Source organism: Tenebrio molitor, chromosome 6, assembly GCF_963966145.1.
Source record: "Tenebrio molitor chromosome 6, icTenMoli1.1, whole genome shotgun sequence".
NCBI lineage: Eukaryota > Metazoa > Arthropoda > Insecta > Coleoptera > Tenebrionidae > Tenebrio > Tenebrio molitor.
In genome coordinates this window covers 5,249,120-5,267,919 of record NC_091051.1, presented here as the reverse complement: position 1 = coordinate 5,267,919, position 18,800 = coordinate 5,249,120, and the positions used below count along the sequence as shown (strand labels likewise).

General features: G+C 43.2%; 5 protein-coding genes and 1 long non-coding RNA gene across 7 annotated transcripts; 2 read left to right on the top strand and 4 right to left on the bottom strand.

Moving 5' to 3' along the window:
• Nucleotides 1-2,473: 2,473 nt before the first annotated feature.
• On the bottom strand, nucleotides 2,474-2,847 carry LOC138133334 (uncharacterized). The gene is made up of 2 exons (XR_011160328.1): nucleotides 2,714-2,847; nucleotides 2,474-2,661 (listed from the first exon to the last, which is right to left on the bottom strand). It is a non-coding gene; the product is annotated as an uncharacterized lncRNA (long non-coding RNA).
• Rpt3 (26S proteasome regulatory subunit Rpt3) lies at nucleotides 2,476-4,454 on the top strand. The gene is made up of 4 exons (XM_069051204.1): nucleotides 2,476-2,629; nucleotides 2,756-3,006; nucleotides 3,379-4,138; nucleotides 4,190-4,454. Exons 1-4 carry the CDS (start codon nucleotides 2,597-2,599, stop codon nucleotides 4,373-4,375), a joined length of 1,230 nt encoding a protein of 409 aa, XP_068907305.1. The 5' UTR covers nucleotides 2,476-2,596; the 3' UTR covers nucleotides 4,376-4,454.
• A 137-nt stretch (nucleotides 4,455-4,591) lies between these two features.
• On the bottom strand, nucleotides 4,592-11,018 carry bbx (bobby sox). Of its 2 annotated transcripts, none has more exons than XM_069051201.1 (4): nucleotides 10,625-11,018; nucleotides 7,644-8,201; nucleotides 7,063-7,590; nucleotides 4,592-6,140 (listed from the first exon to the last, which is right to left on the bottom strand). In XM_069051201.1, exons 2-4 carry the CDS (start codon nucleotides 8,148-8,150, stop codon nucleotides 5,550-5,552), a joined length of 1,626 nt encoding a protein of 541 aa, XP_068907302.1. In that variant the 5' UTR covers nucleotides 8,151-8,201; nucleotides 10,625-11,018; the 3' UTR covers nucleotides 4,592-5,549. The 2 variants fall into 2 exon arrangements, with proteins under 2 accessions (XP_068907302.1, XP_068907303.1); XM_069051202.1 differs by lacking the exon at nucleotides 10,625-11,018 and adding an exon at nucleotides 10,250-10,404.
• Nucleotides 11,019-11,187: 169 nt separating this feature from the next.
• Ype (yippee zinc finger protein) lies at nucleotides 11,188-12,559 on the bottom strand. Its single transcript, XM_069051207.1, has 3 exons — nucleotides 12,409-12,559; nucleotides 12,134-12,347; nucleotides 11,188-12,083 (listed from the first exon to the last, which is right to left on the bottom strand). The coding sequence occupies exons 2-3, from the start codon at nucleotides 12,332-12,334 to the stop codon at nucleotides 11,916-11,918; spliced, it is 369 nt and encodes a 122-aa protein (XP_068907308.1). The 5' UTR covers nucleotides 12,335-12,347; nucleotides 12,409-12,559; the 3' UTR covers nucleotides 11,188-11,915.
• Nucleotides 12,560-12,591: 32 nt separating this feature from the next.
• On the top strand, nucleotides 12,592-16,078 carry Aasdh (Aminoadipate-semialdehyde dehydrogenase). Its single transcript, XM_069051200.1, has 4 exons — nucleotides 12,592-12,959; nucleotides 13,004-14,632; nucleotides 14,683-14,995; nucleotides 15,467-16,078. The coding sequence occupies exons 1-4, from the start codon at nucleotides 12,763-12,765 to the stop codon at nucleotides 16,070-16,072; spliced, it is 2,745 nt and encodes a 914-aa protein (XP_068907301.1). The 5' UTR covers nucleotides 12,592-12,762; the 3' UTR covers nucleotides 16,073-16,078.
• Nucleotides 16,079-16,222: 144 nt separating this feature from the next.
• Gdi (GDP dissociation inhibitor) lies at nucleotides 16,223-18,719 on the bottom strand. The gene is made up of 3 exons (XM_069051203.1): nucleotides 18,172-18,719; nucleotides 17,771-18,125; nucleotides 16,223-17,523 (listed from the first exon to the last, which is right to left on the bottom strand). Exons 1-3 carry the CDS (start codon nucleotides 18,520-18,522, stop codon nucleotides 16,898-16,900), a joined length of 1,332 nt encoding a protein of 443 aa, XP_068907304.1. The 5' UTR covers nucleotides 18,523-18,719; the 3' UTR covers nucleotides 16,223-16,897.
• Nucleotides 18,720-18,800: the final 81 nt, after the last annotated feature.

Here is an 18,800-nt window from a genome sequence, read left to right as displayed (position 1 = left end):
TAACCTGACCTGACCTGACCTGACCTGACCTGACCCGGAACCCACCCCGAACCGACCCGGAAACCACCCGGAGCCGACCCGGAACCCATTATTATTATTATGTTTGAATGTCTCTTTATAAAAATAGGTACACCATTTTTTATCTCTTCTGTTCAGTGAAATCCAGAGGCGTAAAGCCGATACAACAGCTAGTTTTTGATATATCCGGAATAAGAATTTTGATTCACTTTTAGAAGTGTATTATTGCCTTTTAATAAACTGGGAAGTAGTATTTAATATCACATTTCCAATAACATCAAAACAAATAAAATGAGAAGCCTGTAAGACCGGCGTATTTACTTTCGGTTTGTTTCACTTCGATCATGTGTTCGAAACGCTGGAGAGGCGCCCGTGCAGGTCTTTCTGACCCCATAATCAAGCAGCAAAAACGTTGATTAAATTTTGGGCTTTCTGCACGCTCGATGTAGTATCGATGGTCCAGACGCAGCGCAATTGAGTGCCTGAAACGACGTTACCGCTCCGCGTACGGTTAAAAAGCAAAGTGCATCTGACAAGCGGAAATGCAATATGAAATCAGCAAAAAGCATAGTCTAGGTGGTTGAGTGGGAGCAAAAATAAATTTGCTCTTGATAAAGCCCGCATCGCGCGCATATTCACTGCACTAAGCAAATAATAAAAATTTGATTTCGAATCCGGGCCTGAGAAATATTTGCCCGATAATAATATTTATCGAGAGGCGGAACACTAATGCAAGTGAAATTAGAGAAAATTGAGACATTTCTGTGATTATACTGGAACGGCGCTGATCCCGCAGGTTCAGCGATAATCCGATTCCGGGACGCGGCGTCTGCTCGACATTTAACGGCGTCCACGTCGCCCGACGTCTCCGCCCGCTGCGAGAGGAGGACGCCCGATCGGGTCTCACCTGGACGCGCGACCTTATTTCCGGCACTTGCACAATCGGAAGTGAGGACTACATTCAGCGATTTCAAAGGCCGCTTTTTGTACGGCTACGCCGAAGCCTCGGCCGTAATTGCGAGCCGATATGAATCAATTACGTCTGCCGCTAGTTTTTGTTATTTATGTCTGGATCCTGGCGAATCTGTTCCGCAGGTAAAAGCAGGTCTCAGGTGACATAAGTTCGTGTAACGCGGATTTATTGCCCGGATGTGAAGGAACAGCCGCGCGCCCTGCGACACCACCTCCAGGATAGTTTCTTTTAATTCAGACACATGTCCACGGCTCACCGTGCCAATCGATAAGTGCAAACTGCAACTATTGTTTTTTTATTCATTTCTGGTCCTTCGTTGTTCTCCTCTCGGACCGCTGAACTATCTCGGGCCCGCGGACCTCCCCCGGACAACAATTGTTATTAAATCAAATTGTGTAGCCAAGTTAATTCTAGAGTGAATGAAGACAGTTCAAAAGCCAGTGTTACAGAAAAGAAACAAAAGCCCGGCTCTCGAGCACAATGGCTGTGCTGAAATAAAAGTAAACTGAAGTGGACAGTGCGGGAGAGGAAGCTCCACTAGGGGGCGCTATTATAGAACGCAATCAGGACTCCGGTGCAGTCACCCGGTAAAAAGACCAAACTCCGAAATCTCATTCGGTTTTCGCTTGTCACTCTTCACACCGCATTTATGTTGTAGCATGTTTACTTCTTACGCAATTACCTTTACAGCGGAAACAATTTCCTACACACTCATGACGGCGCTTTAATGCCCGAATTTTTCACCAGGTTCACTAAATCAAATAACGCGCCGGAAGCCTCCCAAGGGAACGAATTCTGACAATAATCAAAATTTATTGGGGGAAGTTTTGCGAAAACTTCGACGACGTCCCGACGTCGATTTGGATTCGGCCAATTTCAGGACAACCTCTTTAACAAAAAATGTAAAATGTGTAAAATCTTATGTCCGAAAGTAACGACAAATAAACAATAACACTACCACCTATCTTACTTACCTGTCGATAGTTTATAATCAATCAAACTTAATCTTTCAATCAACTTGAGCCTTAACATAACAAAATTTTATCGTATTATAGTTTCAAATTTACAGAAAATAAATAAATCGTCCTTAATGAATTACTACTTCTGGACAGTTGTTTCAAATTATATGTATTATATTCTGTTATTCTCGTTTTAAATTATCCAAAAGTGTAGAACACTAAAGTGCAATAGGTACATTGCGCTCGTGAGTCGTAATTATACTACAATTATTCAGAACACAAAAGTTATTAACAATAAAAATGATTTGTGCGCCTGCGGAGTATGCAACCAAAAATTCACAAACAAATTGATTCTACTAAATAAACAAAGATATTTTTAATTTGTACTCCCTTTTAAGTAATTAATCTCGCAAATTGGTTGGACACCGATTGCAGTTTGCTTCTGAAATTTGTCCAAACCAAGAATTCAAGAAATCACTTCAATCACTTTTCAAATTAGGAATCTGCAATTCTGTCCAAGCGCCCTCTTACGTCACTTTATTACATTAAACTCGATACGTGTATTTTCGGCCTGTAAAAAATTTCAAATCTACCAAATCATCGCAACATAACCTAATTTCTTTATACTCGTAAAAATTGAGAAGCAATGGACGTGATGGATGTTGTGGTTCCTGAAAAGGTAAGTCTTTCGACGTTCTCTTTTTTGCTGAGCTATGGATCGAGTGCTAAAACGTCACAGATCGTCTTTTGTTTTAAAACTAACCTCTAAGATCCGAGCTGAGTCAGCAAAATGCACCCGTTTCAGGATGAAGGTAGCCCCGCGGAGGTCAAACCCAACTTGCAGGACACCGATATGGAGGATCTCTACACGAAATACAAGAAATTGCAGCAGATGCTTGAGTTCCTCGAGGTCCAGGAGGAGTACATCAAGGATGAACAGCGCAACTTGAAAAAGGAGTATCTGCACGCCCAGGAGGAGGTAAAGCGGATACAGTCGGTCCCGTTGGTGATTGGGCAGTTTCTTGAAGCTGTGGATCAGAACACTGGAATTGTTGGGTTTGTTTAATTTTTTTGGTCAAAGTGTGCAAAAAATTGAAATTTGAAGGACATTGTGGTAGAACTCACTTGCAGATGTAGAATTTTGAAAAATGGTCGCGTTTTGTAATTAATTGTGGTCTAATTAAATTAAAGAAAGGGAAATATTTATCAGAAAAAAAAATCAAAGTAGTTTGGTGACTAATGAGTAATGACATATGTCATTTGAATCCAAGCCACTATGTTTTTCCTTGTGTTAAAAATATTTGGTGTCTAAAGTAACGCAGTTTTTGAAAGCGAAGAGGCAGTAAATTCAAATTGTTAAATCTGAAGTAAATTACCGATGATTTGTCGTTAGAGACAATAGAAAGATATAAAATGGATTCTGACTAGGTCCACTACCGGCTCTAATTACTACGTCCGCATCCTGTCCACCATCGACCGCGAGCTCCTCAAACCCTCCGCCAGCGTGGCTTTGCACAAGCACAGCAACGCCCTCGTCGATGTTCTACCCCCTGAAGCCGACTCGTCCATAAGCATGCTCCAAGCGGACGAGAAACCGGACGTCCAATACAGCGACATCGGCGGCATGGACATGCAGAAACAAGAGATCCGCGAAGCCGTGGAGCTCCCTCTGACACACTTCGAATTGTACAAGCAAATCGGCATCGATCCTCCTCGCGGGGTACTCATGTACGGACCACCCGGTTGCGGAAAAACTATGTTAGCCAAAGCAGTAGCCCACCACACCACTGCAGCTTTCATCAGAGTCGTCGGATCGGAATTCGTGCAAAAGTACCTGGGGGAGGGTCCCAGAATGGTCCGCGACGTCTTCAGACTAGCCAAAGAGAACTCGCCCGCCATCATCTTCATCGACGAGATCGACGCCATCGCCACCAAGAGATTCGACGCCCAAACTGGAGCGGACAGAGAGGTCCAAAGAATTCTGCTGGAGTTGTTGAACCAAATGGACGGATTCGATCAGACCACCAACGTCAAGGTCATAATGGCGACCAACAGGGCTGACACGCTGGATCCGGCGCTGTTGAGGCCAGGGAGGTTGGACAGAAAGATCGAGTTTCCGTTGCCGGACAGGAGGCAGAAGAGGTTGATTTTCAGCACGATTACGTCAAAGATGAATCTTTCAGAAGAAGTGAGTCAGAACGTATGGCCAGATTGGTTTATTTCTTTTTTTTAATTTTAGGTTGATCTGGAAGATTTTGTTGCAAGACCTGATCGCATCTCTGGGGCTGATATTAACGCGATTTGTCAAGAGGCAGGAATGCACGCGGTCAGAGAAAATCGCTACATCGTTTTGCCCAAAGATTTCGAAAAAGGATATAAGAATAATATTAAAAAGGATGAGAGCGAACACGAGTTCTACAAATAAAAAAATTAATGTTTCACGGTTTTATTTAATTTTTTTTCTAATTGTAAGTCATGTGTATTAATAAATTGACACTTCTAAATTTCCTGTTTACACTTTTTTCAAATGCGAAGGTTTGTGTATATTGATAAAGTTTTTTGGGGTTGAATAATCTCGCGTTTTATTTGAAAAATAAAAAAGAATACAAGTATGAAATAAGAGGGTGATGGAGTCGGCGAATGATGTTACGTAATAAATTTTATTAAAATTGATACATATTTGATTACCTTCCTAAAGGCATAAATTTTAAATATACATTGTAAATAAATAAAAAGGCACAATCTATACAATCATATAAATAAATCTTTATATCCCTGTCCATTTCTTGATAGAAAAATAAAGTATCACATTCCAAGCATCACGTCTGTACCTTACGATTCCAATAACTCTGATAAAACGAAACTCGATCAACAATTGGTCAATCACATATCAAGTATTTTTATAAAATTTGTTATTAAACGATAATTGTGGATAATCTTCTTTCATCTTAAAACTACAACTATAAGGCTTAGATTGTTAAAATATTATATTTGGTCGATTTAGTTGGACAATTATGAACCGAAATAATTGAGACGCTTCCATGGACAACGAAAAAGACGAATACTGTCATCGAGCAAGCGATCATTTTTTTAGTGTAATGTCCGCAGAATTTGAGACTAGTTCATAATTGTACAAAATGACTAAGGAAGTATTATCTCTTACCAACTAGAATGAATATTAGTGCAAGAATATAATAATCTCTAAAGAAACACAAGATCATAGTCAGATCATACAACGAAACATTACAAATCTCATTAAAATTATTGCGTTCATTAAAATTATGAATAACATATGTTCAATAAAATTGTAACGTGATAACGATTTGGTATACTAAATGATTAGAAGAGGCTAACACATAACAACAAACATAACGAACATTTTACAATTAAAAAAAAAAACTTAACATAGCCTTCAAAAGATCCACAGGTTATCACAATTCTAATACTTGGAAATAAGGCTATTCGAAATGCTCGCCCAATAGAATTTGTGAAAGTCTGTTTACATTTTGAATTACGTTAATGAGGCACATGCATCTAGAATACCCGATAAAGTACATGGAATATACCATAATTATTGCGAAAACAATCTTTAAGCCATCTTAAGCGACTGAAAGGCTCGAGTCCGAGTTGATCTTCTCGGTGTTAGCCGCCACCTCGGCTAGAGTAGCCAGCGCCAGGAGATCGCAGCCGACGCTCTCCTCCTTCAAATGCGTGATGCTCTGCTTGTTTTTCCTCTTCTTGGAGCCGACCGGCTGCTGTTCGTCGTTCTTCGCCAGCTTCGCCACCTTACTCTTCGACTCGCTATCCGACCGTATCCTGTTCTTCCTCTTCTTGCTGTCTTTCTTCCGCTGGTGGAACACGTCGTAGCTCAGACTCGGCAGGTTGCTGATCCTCTGGTTCAGGTTGAAGTTGGCGTCGTGGCTGCTCTCCGAGACGGTTCGTATCCGCTCCTCGCTCTTCTGCTGCTCTAACACGCCCTTCATGTTGGTCCTCTCGGCTAGACGCTTGATGGTGTGATCTAGATTTGGTGTTTCTGGTTCGGGTTTGCTGTCCAGCTTCATGTTCAGCTCGGTTTCGATCGAGCTCCGCTGGGAGGTCAGCTTGGCGTCGCGCTTGTTGCCCAACAAACGGCCCTCCACCATGAACTTCTCGTAGCGCTTGCCCTTGCACTGCCTTCCGGACTTCCGTACCTTAAAGAACGAACCCGTCTAACAAACGCCCCAGAAAATTACAACAAGCGCAAAACAGAACTGTCGATCACCACTTGAGAATCTCAAGTGGTTTCTTATTGGAACACGCAAAGTCTACATTTTTATTCACTCTGATGGCATAATTTATCTATTTCTTTTGCAAAACACTTTGCAGTTGCGAGATTCGATGTTATTTTCAAATTTCACAAATTACACAAATTAAAATTTTTCTCCGCGCTCGAATATGTCAAATGTCAACAAAATGTCAAAAATACAATGGATTGTCAAGGATGTTTTTTTTTAATTGTTCATAATCCTCACACTTTAATACAGAAACAATAATTTCATTGATGAAATAATTTGTTTCAACATTATTCTACATTTCATTTGATCAATAAATTTGACAAAGAAAACGTGACAAGTAATGTCATGTATTATAGGTTAGGCCCGTTCTATGGGCCCGTTTCAAACTACCTAGATCACTTAAATTGTACTGTTGTATTCAAAAAAACCGCGTACACCTATTATTTGCATGCGTAATTTTCTTGTTATAGCGTCTATTAACGTCATGCTGTAACACTTAAGTTATTGAAAAATGCCAATACCAAAAGTTTGTGAACAAGAAAAGTGCAGTTATAAATGAAAACGGCGCCACGACCAAATATTAATGTAATATTCAAATAAAATTATCTAAATATTATGACATAACCTGTTTTATAACTTTTGTCAAAATGACAGAAAAAGTCCGTTTTTAAACGATACAAAAACCTATAAAAATGGCTTATTTGATTTAAATGATGTAAGCGTTTTTTTTAATACAACTGTACAAACAAAAAAGACAATGAGAAGTTAAAATTGATTTGGCGACCACCAAAGCGTCCTTAGTGAGATTCGTTGTGGACTTTTTGGACTGTTACGTTACCTCTTTGCGTTCAAAGTCCTCCGGTTTGGTGAAGATCTTGTCGACGACCTTGTCCATCAGATCTTGGTTTGTCATGTTGGAGCCATCATGATGCTGCTCGGATATGTCGTTCTGTAATATGTTTCGGACTACATTCTTGTTGTTATTGTCTGGACATTTGTCGAATGTCCTTTTCTTGAATGGCTTGGGAGGTAGAGTTGTTTTAATTAAATTGACTGGGCTCTTCGGCGAGATTTCGTAGTTTTGATCGGCGCCGTCCTTCTCTTCTATATTATTGTTATTCTCGTTTGATTTGGCTGTCTTTGTCGGGGCGAAGTTGTTCATCAGTGACGTCAAACTGCCCAGTTGCGACTCGTCGGCCAACTTGCCGGGGGTAAACTCTGATTCGGTTAAATGGTGAGTGGGACTAGAAACTGGCGATTGGACTTTGTGGGTGCTCGTGGGCCTCACGTTCAAGGTCCTGAGCGGGGGTGCTGGAAGTTTGTACCATTTGAAGTCGGGATTGGCGGACAAAAAGGCATCTTTGTACTGCAACAAAACATCAACTCATCACAATTCCACAACTCGTCTCTCGGTGCTACCTCTTTGGCTAGGCCGGTGTAGGGGGCTTTGTCGTTCTCGTCGAGGAGGGCCCACCACTCGCCTAAAATCCTCGTCACCCCTCGGTTCTCCAAACTGGGGAACTTCTCCCTCACGATCGGCCTGTGCTTCTTGCAGAAGATGAGGAAGGCGTTCATCGGCCGCCGGGCGTGGTGCGACGGCGACGTCTCCTCCTCCTTTTCTTTGGGCGCCTCCTCTTCCTCATCTTCCTCAACTTTCACCTCCTCCTCGATTTTCTCCGGTTCCGCGACCTCCTCCGTGGTCGCCCAAGTTCTGTTGTAGTCGCCGACCGTCGCAGTCACACTACTCGTGTCGAACTTGTACTTGGACCACACCTCTTGTATGGTCTTGTCGCCGTTGGTCGTGATTTGATTATTGTTCTCGGTAACTTGACTTCTGTAGGGTAGATGCAGACCCCGAGGCTGCGTCTCGGGGATGTAATTGGTGTGCGTTTTTACGTAAGCGCTGTTCATCGTTAAGTAGTTCATGGTGACGTCTTTACGGATTCTTCCATAATCGACAAAGAAACGAAAAGTAACCTGGAAAGTATCGGAGCGATAAGGCAACAAGTCGAACGATTCATTCGGAAAATAAACAGTCATTCAGGCTGACGAACAAGGAAAGTATCCCGAACGCCGCCCGGAGGTAGATAAAGGAAACAGTTCAACTATGCAGATAATAAAACAACTGTACAAACATATTTGATTACTTGGCGAACAATGGGGCTAGTGCACCCAGGGGCATACAAATCATCGATCAGATGTAGAAACTCGGCAGCCGAATAACCTGTCGTGACGGCGTGTTGGATAGGTCAAACGCACCAAAACTAGTTCTAGGCCTTGTGCAAGACGAGTTCTTGTATTTCGTCGAGGTATCGCACATTTTTCGACCGTTTCGAAAATCAGATCCGGCTCGAAGGACCAAACAAAAAATACACCGATCATTTGCGACCCTCCGGCGGTCCATCAGGATGATCTATGCGCTTGACAGGTCGATGGAACGACAATTTCTCTAAATCATGATTCATCATCCCCGCGTGGGTTTCAAATTTTCCGCAAAAAAAGCGTTTCCCTATTGGTGCATTCCGGAGATCCTGCATTTTTATTGGCGTACGTCACATGTCAAACGAGATTTATTTTTTGTTCAAAAGTGACAAATCGTAGTTGCACCAATGAACTTTTGACCTTGAAAACAATTTTACAGCTTGGAATGAAGTAATCGATCATTTTAGGCGATAAGATAATCTCTTCGGGATGCTAATAACCACCGCAAATAACCCCATACTCCCCCCACTTTCTTCCGTTTGGCACCCGTCCAAAATCGCGCGTCGTTTTGGACCTGGCGATTTGCAACGTTGGCACTACTGTACGTGCAAAGCTGCTGGGTTTTACTTGTTTGCGTTTCCTATTGTTTGTTTTTATAAACAGGGCGTCAAACCGCACGATTGGCTATCGAGATAAGCTCAGTTCCTTTTTAGATAAGATCCGGTGATAGTCCCTCCGCCACCCCCGCAATCGAAACAATTGAAGAAACATTGTGCAACCACCACAAGTGGTGTTGGATCGTGGGTGGTGTTATCACAACGGTCGAGACAAAACACGATCAAGATAAAGTGGCAACGGGTCTGTTATCAAACGGGTCGATTTTCGACCATAAAAATTAAAATTGGAAACGGTACACAGCACTTAAGAACACATTTGCATGTTATTGTAAACAAAAAAAATGTAGCTTCAAGGTCAGATTAAACAAATGAGCGCGCATGATAGGCGAGCAATAAACCTAAAACAACAGGTGCAGGGTTCGGATGATGGAGGTTCCGTGGTGGGTGTCGTACAAGAAACAAACGAAAGAGCAAGTGAGACCTTGGCCTTCATAATGGTGTACGGATCTGTCGGTCTGCGTAGCGGCTTGCTCCAGAAATCGCGAGGTCACGCCGAACAGGTACCCAAAGGGTACTATTGATAGCCGAACCATTACGAGTTTATAGATACTTTAAATTACAATAAACATATTTTATGGGAATGAATCACGTGGGCTGGATTTTTTCGTCGTAGGGGAATACGCGAAGCTCCGCCTCCCCTACTGGCTCCATCACACAAGCACAAGGAAAAATCGAGTGATTGCAGCCATGTTCGAGACAAATATTGCGTATGAGCGGTGCACTTAATGAAAACGGCCACGAAAAAGCGATTACCATTCATAGGTGAAACGTGACGTCATCGCGTGCGATCCTCAAGGTGTGGATCGCCCTTAAGCTGGTCGAGCGTCGCCAAACAATTAGATCGCTTATTAAAATGAAAAAATACACACACGTACTATTTTTAGATGGCGATTAGAACACGCGTGAATCCGTCTGTTCGACAGTTTTCCGAAAATAGTGCGAATTTTCTTGGAAACCTTCACGTTGGCAACAAGAAAACTGAAGGGCGCGTTCCGTCGAAAATCGCGTTGACGGACGGCGACTCGATCCGAAGAAAACATGTTAAAAAATGGTGTATTAATGGCGGACGTGTTATTTAATAGCTGAAATTATAATTGATCACTTTCAATGTCATTCGAAAAACAACCAAGAAGAGAATACACTCACGAAATATTTTAAAGCGGCGATTGCGAAACACCTCGTCCTACTTATACACTTTCCCAATAAAAACGTCGAGCAGATGTCGGATTGCGGCCGAATTCGGGAATTTTCATCGAAAACTTGAATTACACTGCACCCACACCGTCTTCGAGCGCAATATTTAATTGAAGCGACTTGGGATAGGCATTATTTTAAAGGCAAAATCGTCCAAGGACGAACCACGAATTACCGAACGATCGGTTGAAAAGCGATTTTTTCAATTAAACCGGCCCCCCGAAACCGTTTCGTTACTGAAATCCGGGCCCGGGCTACCGGGTTCGGCCTCTGCCGCCGTCGGGGCCCTCCTGGAAGCCCCACAAAGCCCAAATTTTGTATATTTACCTTAATCTAGTACTCCATGAAAACGCAATCACATGACGTCACGCACTACTTAGAAATTATACGGGAAAATGACAGTACACTGTGCAACAAACAAAAGAAAAACAACCCCGGACCGGTGACGAACTGCCAGATGACACCCACTTATTACGTTTCTGTCATATTAAAAACATTGAGGCAAACTCGACACCCGCTGCAAATTGCAAGATGTCCGTAATGTTTAGTTTGTCAGCTGTTCCCCACTTTCCCCCACCACCGCGCTCTAATACTTGACAATGAATTTCATTCGCCGATTTTTTTCCCCTTTGTGTACGAAAATTCGGCCTTGTGACACAGTTTTTCCAGACTTCACCCCGACGACAGCCCCCGCCCCCGGACACACGACCGGACGGTTCGGTTTCACCGAGACAACAAATTCATCCCTCACAATCGAGCTTTTATTGATGACTTCGTTCAATTGTTTCGAATGTAGGCGTGTCAATATTTGACAGTCATCTGTTTTGTATACTTGTTGTGTTTATTCCTGCACACATAAAAACCAAGGACGCCCAAATAAACCTCACACATTATTTTTGCTAATAGTTTTTATTAAACGAAATGAAATAAACCTACATTATGGTAATCGACTTAAGCCTAAACCTGAATATGCGCAAAAATAGCGATGACCACCTTCATGGCCCTCTATTTTTACGTTGCTATGGGTAAAATGCACCGTGACAGGTTTTAGTCAAATTCTTCAACGTCACTTTCACAGATTGTCACTTGAACAAATGACCAACATTTGCCACTCGTTCTAGGTATCAAAAAAATACAAAAATTATGAAAAATCGATTACGACTGAACACTTGAAGGTTTGTATCACTTATCATACAGAGTGGATCGTTAAATACGGACCAGAACATCAGGATGTCTCCATTAACATCGACGTACAAAAAGGGAAGTAGAAGAAGAATTCCAAAGTTGCGTCATTACCAACCTTGCAAAAAAAGCAAAACTATTAACCCGACTTGATTCCGCAACGGAAGCGAATAACCAATTGCAAAACTCGTGACGTCATCCAGCCCAATCAGAAGTTGGGCAAGTCACGTGTCAAGCCTCCAACTGGCCGACCCTTGGGTTCCGTTAACGTTACGAAATTGGAAATTCAACGTTAAGTCCGTGCATTACTGGCGTAGTTCCTAGTTCAAGCTAACCACAAATACTCCTTACAACTACAAATCATAAATAATCAAACTCTAACATGAAAATATAACACAGATAATAAAAAAAAAACCCTAAACAAAAAAATCCTCTTCTAGTGTTGCCTATCGTTGTAGGCCCTCTCCTCCATGCCGTCGCTCTCTGTGACTAGAGCCCTCTCGAGAATTACCCTGCCTTCTTTATATCTCTGATTCTCTTCAGTGGCAAATTCATACATCCACCCCAGTTTGGCTTCACATGCCTTGCACGAAACATCCCTCACCTACAAGAAACTAAATCGATCGTTTGACCCTTGACATATAGTCAAGTTACCATATGACGTCCCGTCAGCATAACTCTGTCTTGTACTTCACTGTACGTCAAATTGACCACTCGACTGAAGAGGAAGGCTCGACCCGTAGCCCCCGTGAATCTCGTGCTGATCAGTTCGGATCGATTCGTTAGATTCGTGTCGCATCTGGCGCAAGAGAAGAGGCGGCTGCCCCCCATATGTTCGAGGAAAATTCGCCCCATTGTTGCGTACGTCCTAGATAAAGGAGATTCGTTGACCTCGCTTAGAGACAAAGGAAGTGATTGACGCGACTTACAAATAGTGGAAAATCGGACCGACAGGATAAGCTAAACACCTGGAATTTCGATTGGGAGAATTTTTTGTGAAGTTTCGACACGATCGCACGGAATTTGTCGATGAATTTTGATAAACAAACGTCAGCTGACTTTCACTTGACTGTCATAATACGTGTGAAGTTGGCGGTAGGTCATTAATCACGATTTAATCGATAACGAATTGGTGGCGATTGGTGCGAAGGGTTTTTGTTTTGACAGATTGGGGCGTTTTGCAAGTCAACAAGACCATAAAAGACCTAACTCAAATCGTATAGTAGAGGGTTAGTATTTGTTGTTCGGCTAACTTCACTCGGTCAACATAACCTAAAATTAGTATGAAAATGAGGCCCACAAATCAAACGGCGATCATTCTCAGCGATTGCGGTGAGGTTATTAGTGCACTGAGTTACGAAGATGTTCAGAACAATCAAAATCTTGTGTCAGATTTTGTTTCCAAACATTTAACGGAGAAGCACCTGTGTGTGGGTCTGAAAATGACCCACAACATCTACATACCTTCAATTGTGTTAAGGTAAATAAAACCTCACTCGGTTTGTTGTCATCTCTTGAAGTCAGTTTGCAGGAGTTGCAACACGCGTTTATTTTTCTACCCACTGAAGGAAATGAGTCACAATCGATCATAAATGATTTGGGGCTAGTGTGGGTCTTGTCTTTTACTTCCAGTGACAAATGTGAGGCTACACTCGCATTGAACGGTCATAAACTCATCTTAGAAAAGCATCTCTCTCAGAAAAAAAAATATGAGAATATTTTTTACGTAATCAGAACTTCTGGCACCACAGGCCAAAACAAATTTGTCAGGGTTGGAAAACACTGTATTGAAAGTAACGTGAAAAGTCTCAGTAAAATTTTTGATGTCAAATCGACCGACACGATTTTTTTCGGCACCCCCTTAACTTTTGATCCTTCAATGATTGAGTTGTTGTTGGCTCTGCACAACAACGCCTGTCTGTTGATTACTTCCCCAAACAATCACGTCAACCCTGCTCGTTTGCATCAGACACTTTTCCACCCCCAAAATGGAGTTAGCGTTCTACAAATTGTTCCGTCGTTGTTTCAAAGGTGGTCTCAAACACAAATCGAGAGTATTCTCGTAAATCCTCGCTTGAGAGTTCTCGCTTTTGGGGGTGAATTCTTCCCTCGATCTGTACTAGAGTACAAAAAATCGGATGGACTGAAAATTTTTAACTTGTACGGAATAACTGAAGTTTCGTGTTGGGCCACTGCTTGCGAGACAACGGGCGAAGAACTAGATGAGGTGGCTCTCGGTCATGCACTAGAGGACACTGTAGTGGAATTGAGGGATGAGAAAGGGGGAAAAGTCACGAATGGGGAAGGCGAAATTTACATCGGAAGCGAGAATCGCATGTGCTTTGTCGACGACGAATCAGTTCACTTGCAGAAGGTTATTTTTCGGGCCACTGGTGACATGGCGTATGTGAATGAAAGAGGACTTTTCTACAAGGGGCGTAAAAACGACGTTTTCAAGCGTTTGGGGCACAAATTACACTTGTCGAAAATCGAAGAGATGATCAAGAACGAAACGGGACTAGACAATAAATGTGTTTGGTGCAGGACACAGTCGAAATTGTTAGCGTTTTTTGTGATCGGAAGTTTCGACAAAAACACCAAAGATAAAATATTAGATAAGGTCAAAATAAAAATGTTACACACTCTACCGCGACATTGTTTCCCTGATTACGTCGATATCGTTCGAAAATGTCCGATCACCTCTCACGGCAAAACAGATAAAAAAGCACTAGAATCGCTATTTTTACATAGAAATCGACCCGATAAGAGAAGTGTTATCGACACTTTCACCTCTCTAATCTGTCAATATTTTGGTTTTGATTTAAATCAATTAAGTAAAATCCAAAAAAACACATTTTTCGAAATCGGTGGCAACTCGATCCTTGCCGTTCAACTCCTCAACGAATTTAGAGACGAACTGGGGGGCGAGTGTCCCCCAGACTTAGTCACGGCGCTCTTCGAAAAGGACCTAAAGGCGTGTTTCGACAGCGCTCGACTCGTCACACTCGCACCCTCCAGGAAAAGACCCCAAACGCCTAAAACCGACACAAACTGTGTCCTGAAAAAATCCAAAAACGAGGTAGCACTGACGATCGCGTGGAAACACAACTTGGAAGCGTGCGTCGACTCTTCTCCCCTCGTTTTTCATCACAAGTAATTCGCACCCACACCTAATACAAACTTTTCTAGTTTTGCTTTTGTAGAAGTAGAGCGTTGGTCGCTGTTGGCAGCTTTTCTCACATCTTTGCAGTTCTGGACACCTGCACTGGCGAAAAAGTGGCGAAATTTGTTCTCCCTGACGTTGTCGAAGGCCAACCGTGCTTGTCTCCTTGCGGAAACTTCTTGTACGTTGGTTGCTTCGATGGCAAGATGTACTGTCTTGATTTCACGAGCAACGAAGTCAAGTGGAGTTACGCCACCGCGGAGAGGATAAAATGCAAACCTGCTTTGTGTCGAGAGTCTACAGCAATAGTTTTTGGCTCCTACGACAAACAAGTCCACTGCGTCGCCATTTTGGTAAGTTGAGGTATTTTCATATTTAGTGGCGGAAACAAAAGACTGAGAAATGTCACAAAAATGTATTGTCAGTGTCAAATTTCTCATAAACGCGGTAAAAAGGAATGTCTAGGTAAATTTAAATTTTCGCTAAATAGATTGAAAAAATAAATTCTAAGGAAACCAATTTTTGTCAGTGGTTCAAAAGGAAAAGTTATTCTCATATAATCAAACGTATTACAAATTTTGTCTCTAGTTCGACGGTGAATAACTTTCTTATTGCCAATTTGCTGCATTTCTGTCAAAATCACGAACGTCTTTGAGAAATTTGACACTGACAATACAAATTTGTGACATTTCTCAGTCTTTTGTTCCGCCATCAAGTATGAAAATATCTCTACGTAAAAAACAAGGGTACTCGAGGAGCGCCCCCCAACTCATAGGGCGCAAGTTCACGAGTCTCGCACTAGTTTCTAGTTTTTATTTTTCCAGGACGGGTCTCCAGTTTGGACAACGCTTGTTTCTGAAAGCATCGTGTCCGCTCCTCTTGTCCAAAACTCCAAAATATACATCGCCACGATCTGTGGGACGTGTCTGTGCCTGTCTGAAACCACCGGAACTATCCTGTGGACGTACAAAAGCCCGAGTCCCATTTTTGGAGCCCCTTGCACCCTCTCCGACTCGATCCTGTGGCCCAACGTCCACGGAAACATCATTTCTTTGAGCGCCGAAGGCCACAAAAACTGGAACTGCGAGTGTCAAGGTCACTTGTACTCTTCTCTAGTGCGTTACAAAAATTCGGCAATATTCGGGTGTCATGACAGAAACTTGTACGCACTGCGAGTGGAAGATGGCGTCCCCAAGACTGAAGTGATCGCGGGCTTGGGTGACATTTTGACAACACCTTGTATATGTGAGGATCGGGTAGTCGTCGCGGGTAACTCAGGGCACCTATTTGTCGTGGATTTGGAGGGAGGTTTGATGGGAAGGTTGCGGCTTCCGGGTCAGATATTTTCGTCGGTGGTGACGCTCGAGGGGAGGATGTTTGTGGGATGTCGAGACAACAACTTGTATTGTGTCGTGACTAATAAAACTTAAGGAAAATTGGGGAGTTTCATTTGTTCCTACTTGAAAAGACTGGGACTCGTTGGGAATTAATTTGACGAGGGCGAGACAAAAGTTTGAAGGTTTTTGGCATTTGGGTGAGTGGAGAGTTGGGGATGTGGGAACAAAGGAAAAGTCTTTAGGTACCCTTTTAAAGATTTTTATTTGTTTTTGTAAATATTTTACAACATGAGTTTGCCACAGTATTCCTAGTATCACATTGGGATTGGATATTGTTGAATGTGATGAGGAATAATAATAAGAATACTGTGATGTTTTCACAAAACACGATCTATTAACATTTTGTGAACATTAACCTATGATAATATGGAATGCGAAAGCTTCAGTGAGTTAATACACAAAATTTTCGTATTTTTTGGTATATTTGATCCATCACATAATACATATCAGTGTGCCATATCACCAAAGATAATTTTATGTCAGACATGCATATCTAATAGAACATAAAGCTATAAATACATTTTTCACATAATGACTTATCCGTAAAGATACAATAATTCCCCATTGCAAATAAAAAACTTTTTCATTTAAATTACTAACGAACGATTCTCGTTTTTTTCATCAAGCTACTGTTCCTGCACATCGGGATCCTTAAAATTAAGCGATATTTTTTATTCACTAAGGTATAAATGTTACTGTATATACAAATTAATTGTGCTTGGGCCAAGCTACGGAATTATTTTGTATAGAAGTAGAGTATCAATGCAGCGGTGTAAATGAAACAATCATATTATAAAAAAAGAATCTTGCACATAGAATACCTACATAACTCTGATTTACCAAACATAACCGTTAGCATTATTGTTCTTCGTCTCCTAACTCGTGCTTGATCTTGGAGAAGTCGAACTCTTCTCCCGTTCCGCGCTTGAAGATGTCCAGCACGTCCAAACATGTTGTCTCGAAATGAGTCGTAGCGTCGTACGATTGCGAGATGAAGATCTGCGACTGCAGTCCCTCATCGGTCGGCTCGTAGTAGTCCGACACCGAGATGAACTTCTGGCGGACCGGCCCCAGCAGTTCCAGCCCCGGCTTGATCTCGTTCTCGGGGTTGTCCGTCTCGACCGTGGTCGACACCATCGCGATGAACCAACCCTTGGCCGCCACCTGATGGGTGTAGCTCACTAGAGAAACGTAGATGTCGGAGTTTCTCCCGACTTGTTTCTGTGGAATGATGATCTGGGTCGAGAGGGCGTCTCGCGTGTTCGATATGGGGTGGTCCATCAAGCAGATGCAGCGCACCACGCGCCCCTTCTTGCGCACCCTATCGGGGACGTACGTCGGGTCGCAGTAGACTTGCTTGCACTTGGCCACCTCGTCGCCCGAACGCACCCCCACGACTTTTCCTCCCTCGCCTACCACGATCTCGTCGATCGGCTTGTCCAGCATGTACGTGCCCCCGTAGATGGCCGACAGCCGAGCGAAGCCTGCGGATCACACAAAGTGACAAATCGGTCGGACTTGGGGCTAACGAGCAGCGACAACTCTTGCGAGCCGTTTCGAACCGCAACAAAAAGTTTCTGATGAAGCTTTTTGCTGTGATCGCATGAAATGATGGTGTTTTCTTGCACGTTAGAAAACGTGATGAGCCTGAGTGGATACCGTTACTCGCCGGCAAAAACTGCGAATGCCGATCGGCGAAGCGTGTCGCTCGCTTTTACCAGTTCTACTCACCTTGTGGCAGCTCCCCTAGCCCGTACATGGGGTACAAGTAGGGCGATTTCCCGTATCTGGCAAGAGAGTCGGAATAGAGCTTGATCCGCTTGATGGTGTCGATAGCGGGGCGCTTCAAGTACTCGTCGTCCCTGAACAACGCCAGCGCGTGCCCTGTAAAGTCTTGAGTATTCTTGTCTAACCCGAATTTATCATAGAGAGCTTGCATGTCAGCAGTAGAGGGGTCAAAGTCCTTCCATGTCTTGGGGTCGTCCTGCTGGAAGTCCTGGACGTAGATAAGGAAATTCCTGAATCTGCGCTTCTCGAACATTCCCATCAGATCGGACGCGAGCGCCTCCTTCTGGTCGACGGGGACCTGGGGGTCGGGGGTTAGAGAGGGTCGCGCGATCGCGGTCGGTTACCTTTGAAATTTTGCCTCCTTTGTAGACGTAGCTGCCTTCGACCGATTTGAACTCCAAGTAGCGAGTGACGCCCGTGTGGATCAGCAACTTGACGAGCTGCCCGTTGGCCATCAGGAACTTGGGGATGAGGTCGACGTTCCAGTCCCTGCCGCGGCCGTAGCTATCGTCGGGGGCCGGCGCGCCGAACTTGGTGAACAGCTCCTCCAACGGGCAGATGGATGCCGACTCGCCGCCGTAGTACTTGTTCCTATCTACGTGGAGGACCTTCTTGCCCGACACGGACAACATCCCGCTCAAGATGCACTCTTTTAGGCCGGTGCCCAACACGATGGCATCGTATTCTTCATCCATTTTCACGATCTTATTGATAACTCGGCGAGATTAGCGAAAGACGGCACCTACTAAATGATACGTCACGTCAACGGGAATGACAGTTTGCAACTCAACGGGCCGAAAAACACCAACAAGTACCGTTAAGGTCTCCCGGGACTCGATAATTCACTCGCCCACGTACGCAAATCGTTCAGTAACAAAGAATGACCGGATCTGGTCGCGTTATCGCCGACTAATCACTCCCGACCTTGCAGATAAACTTTTTAGGGCGTCAAAACTGATCGACTAGTTTTTTA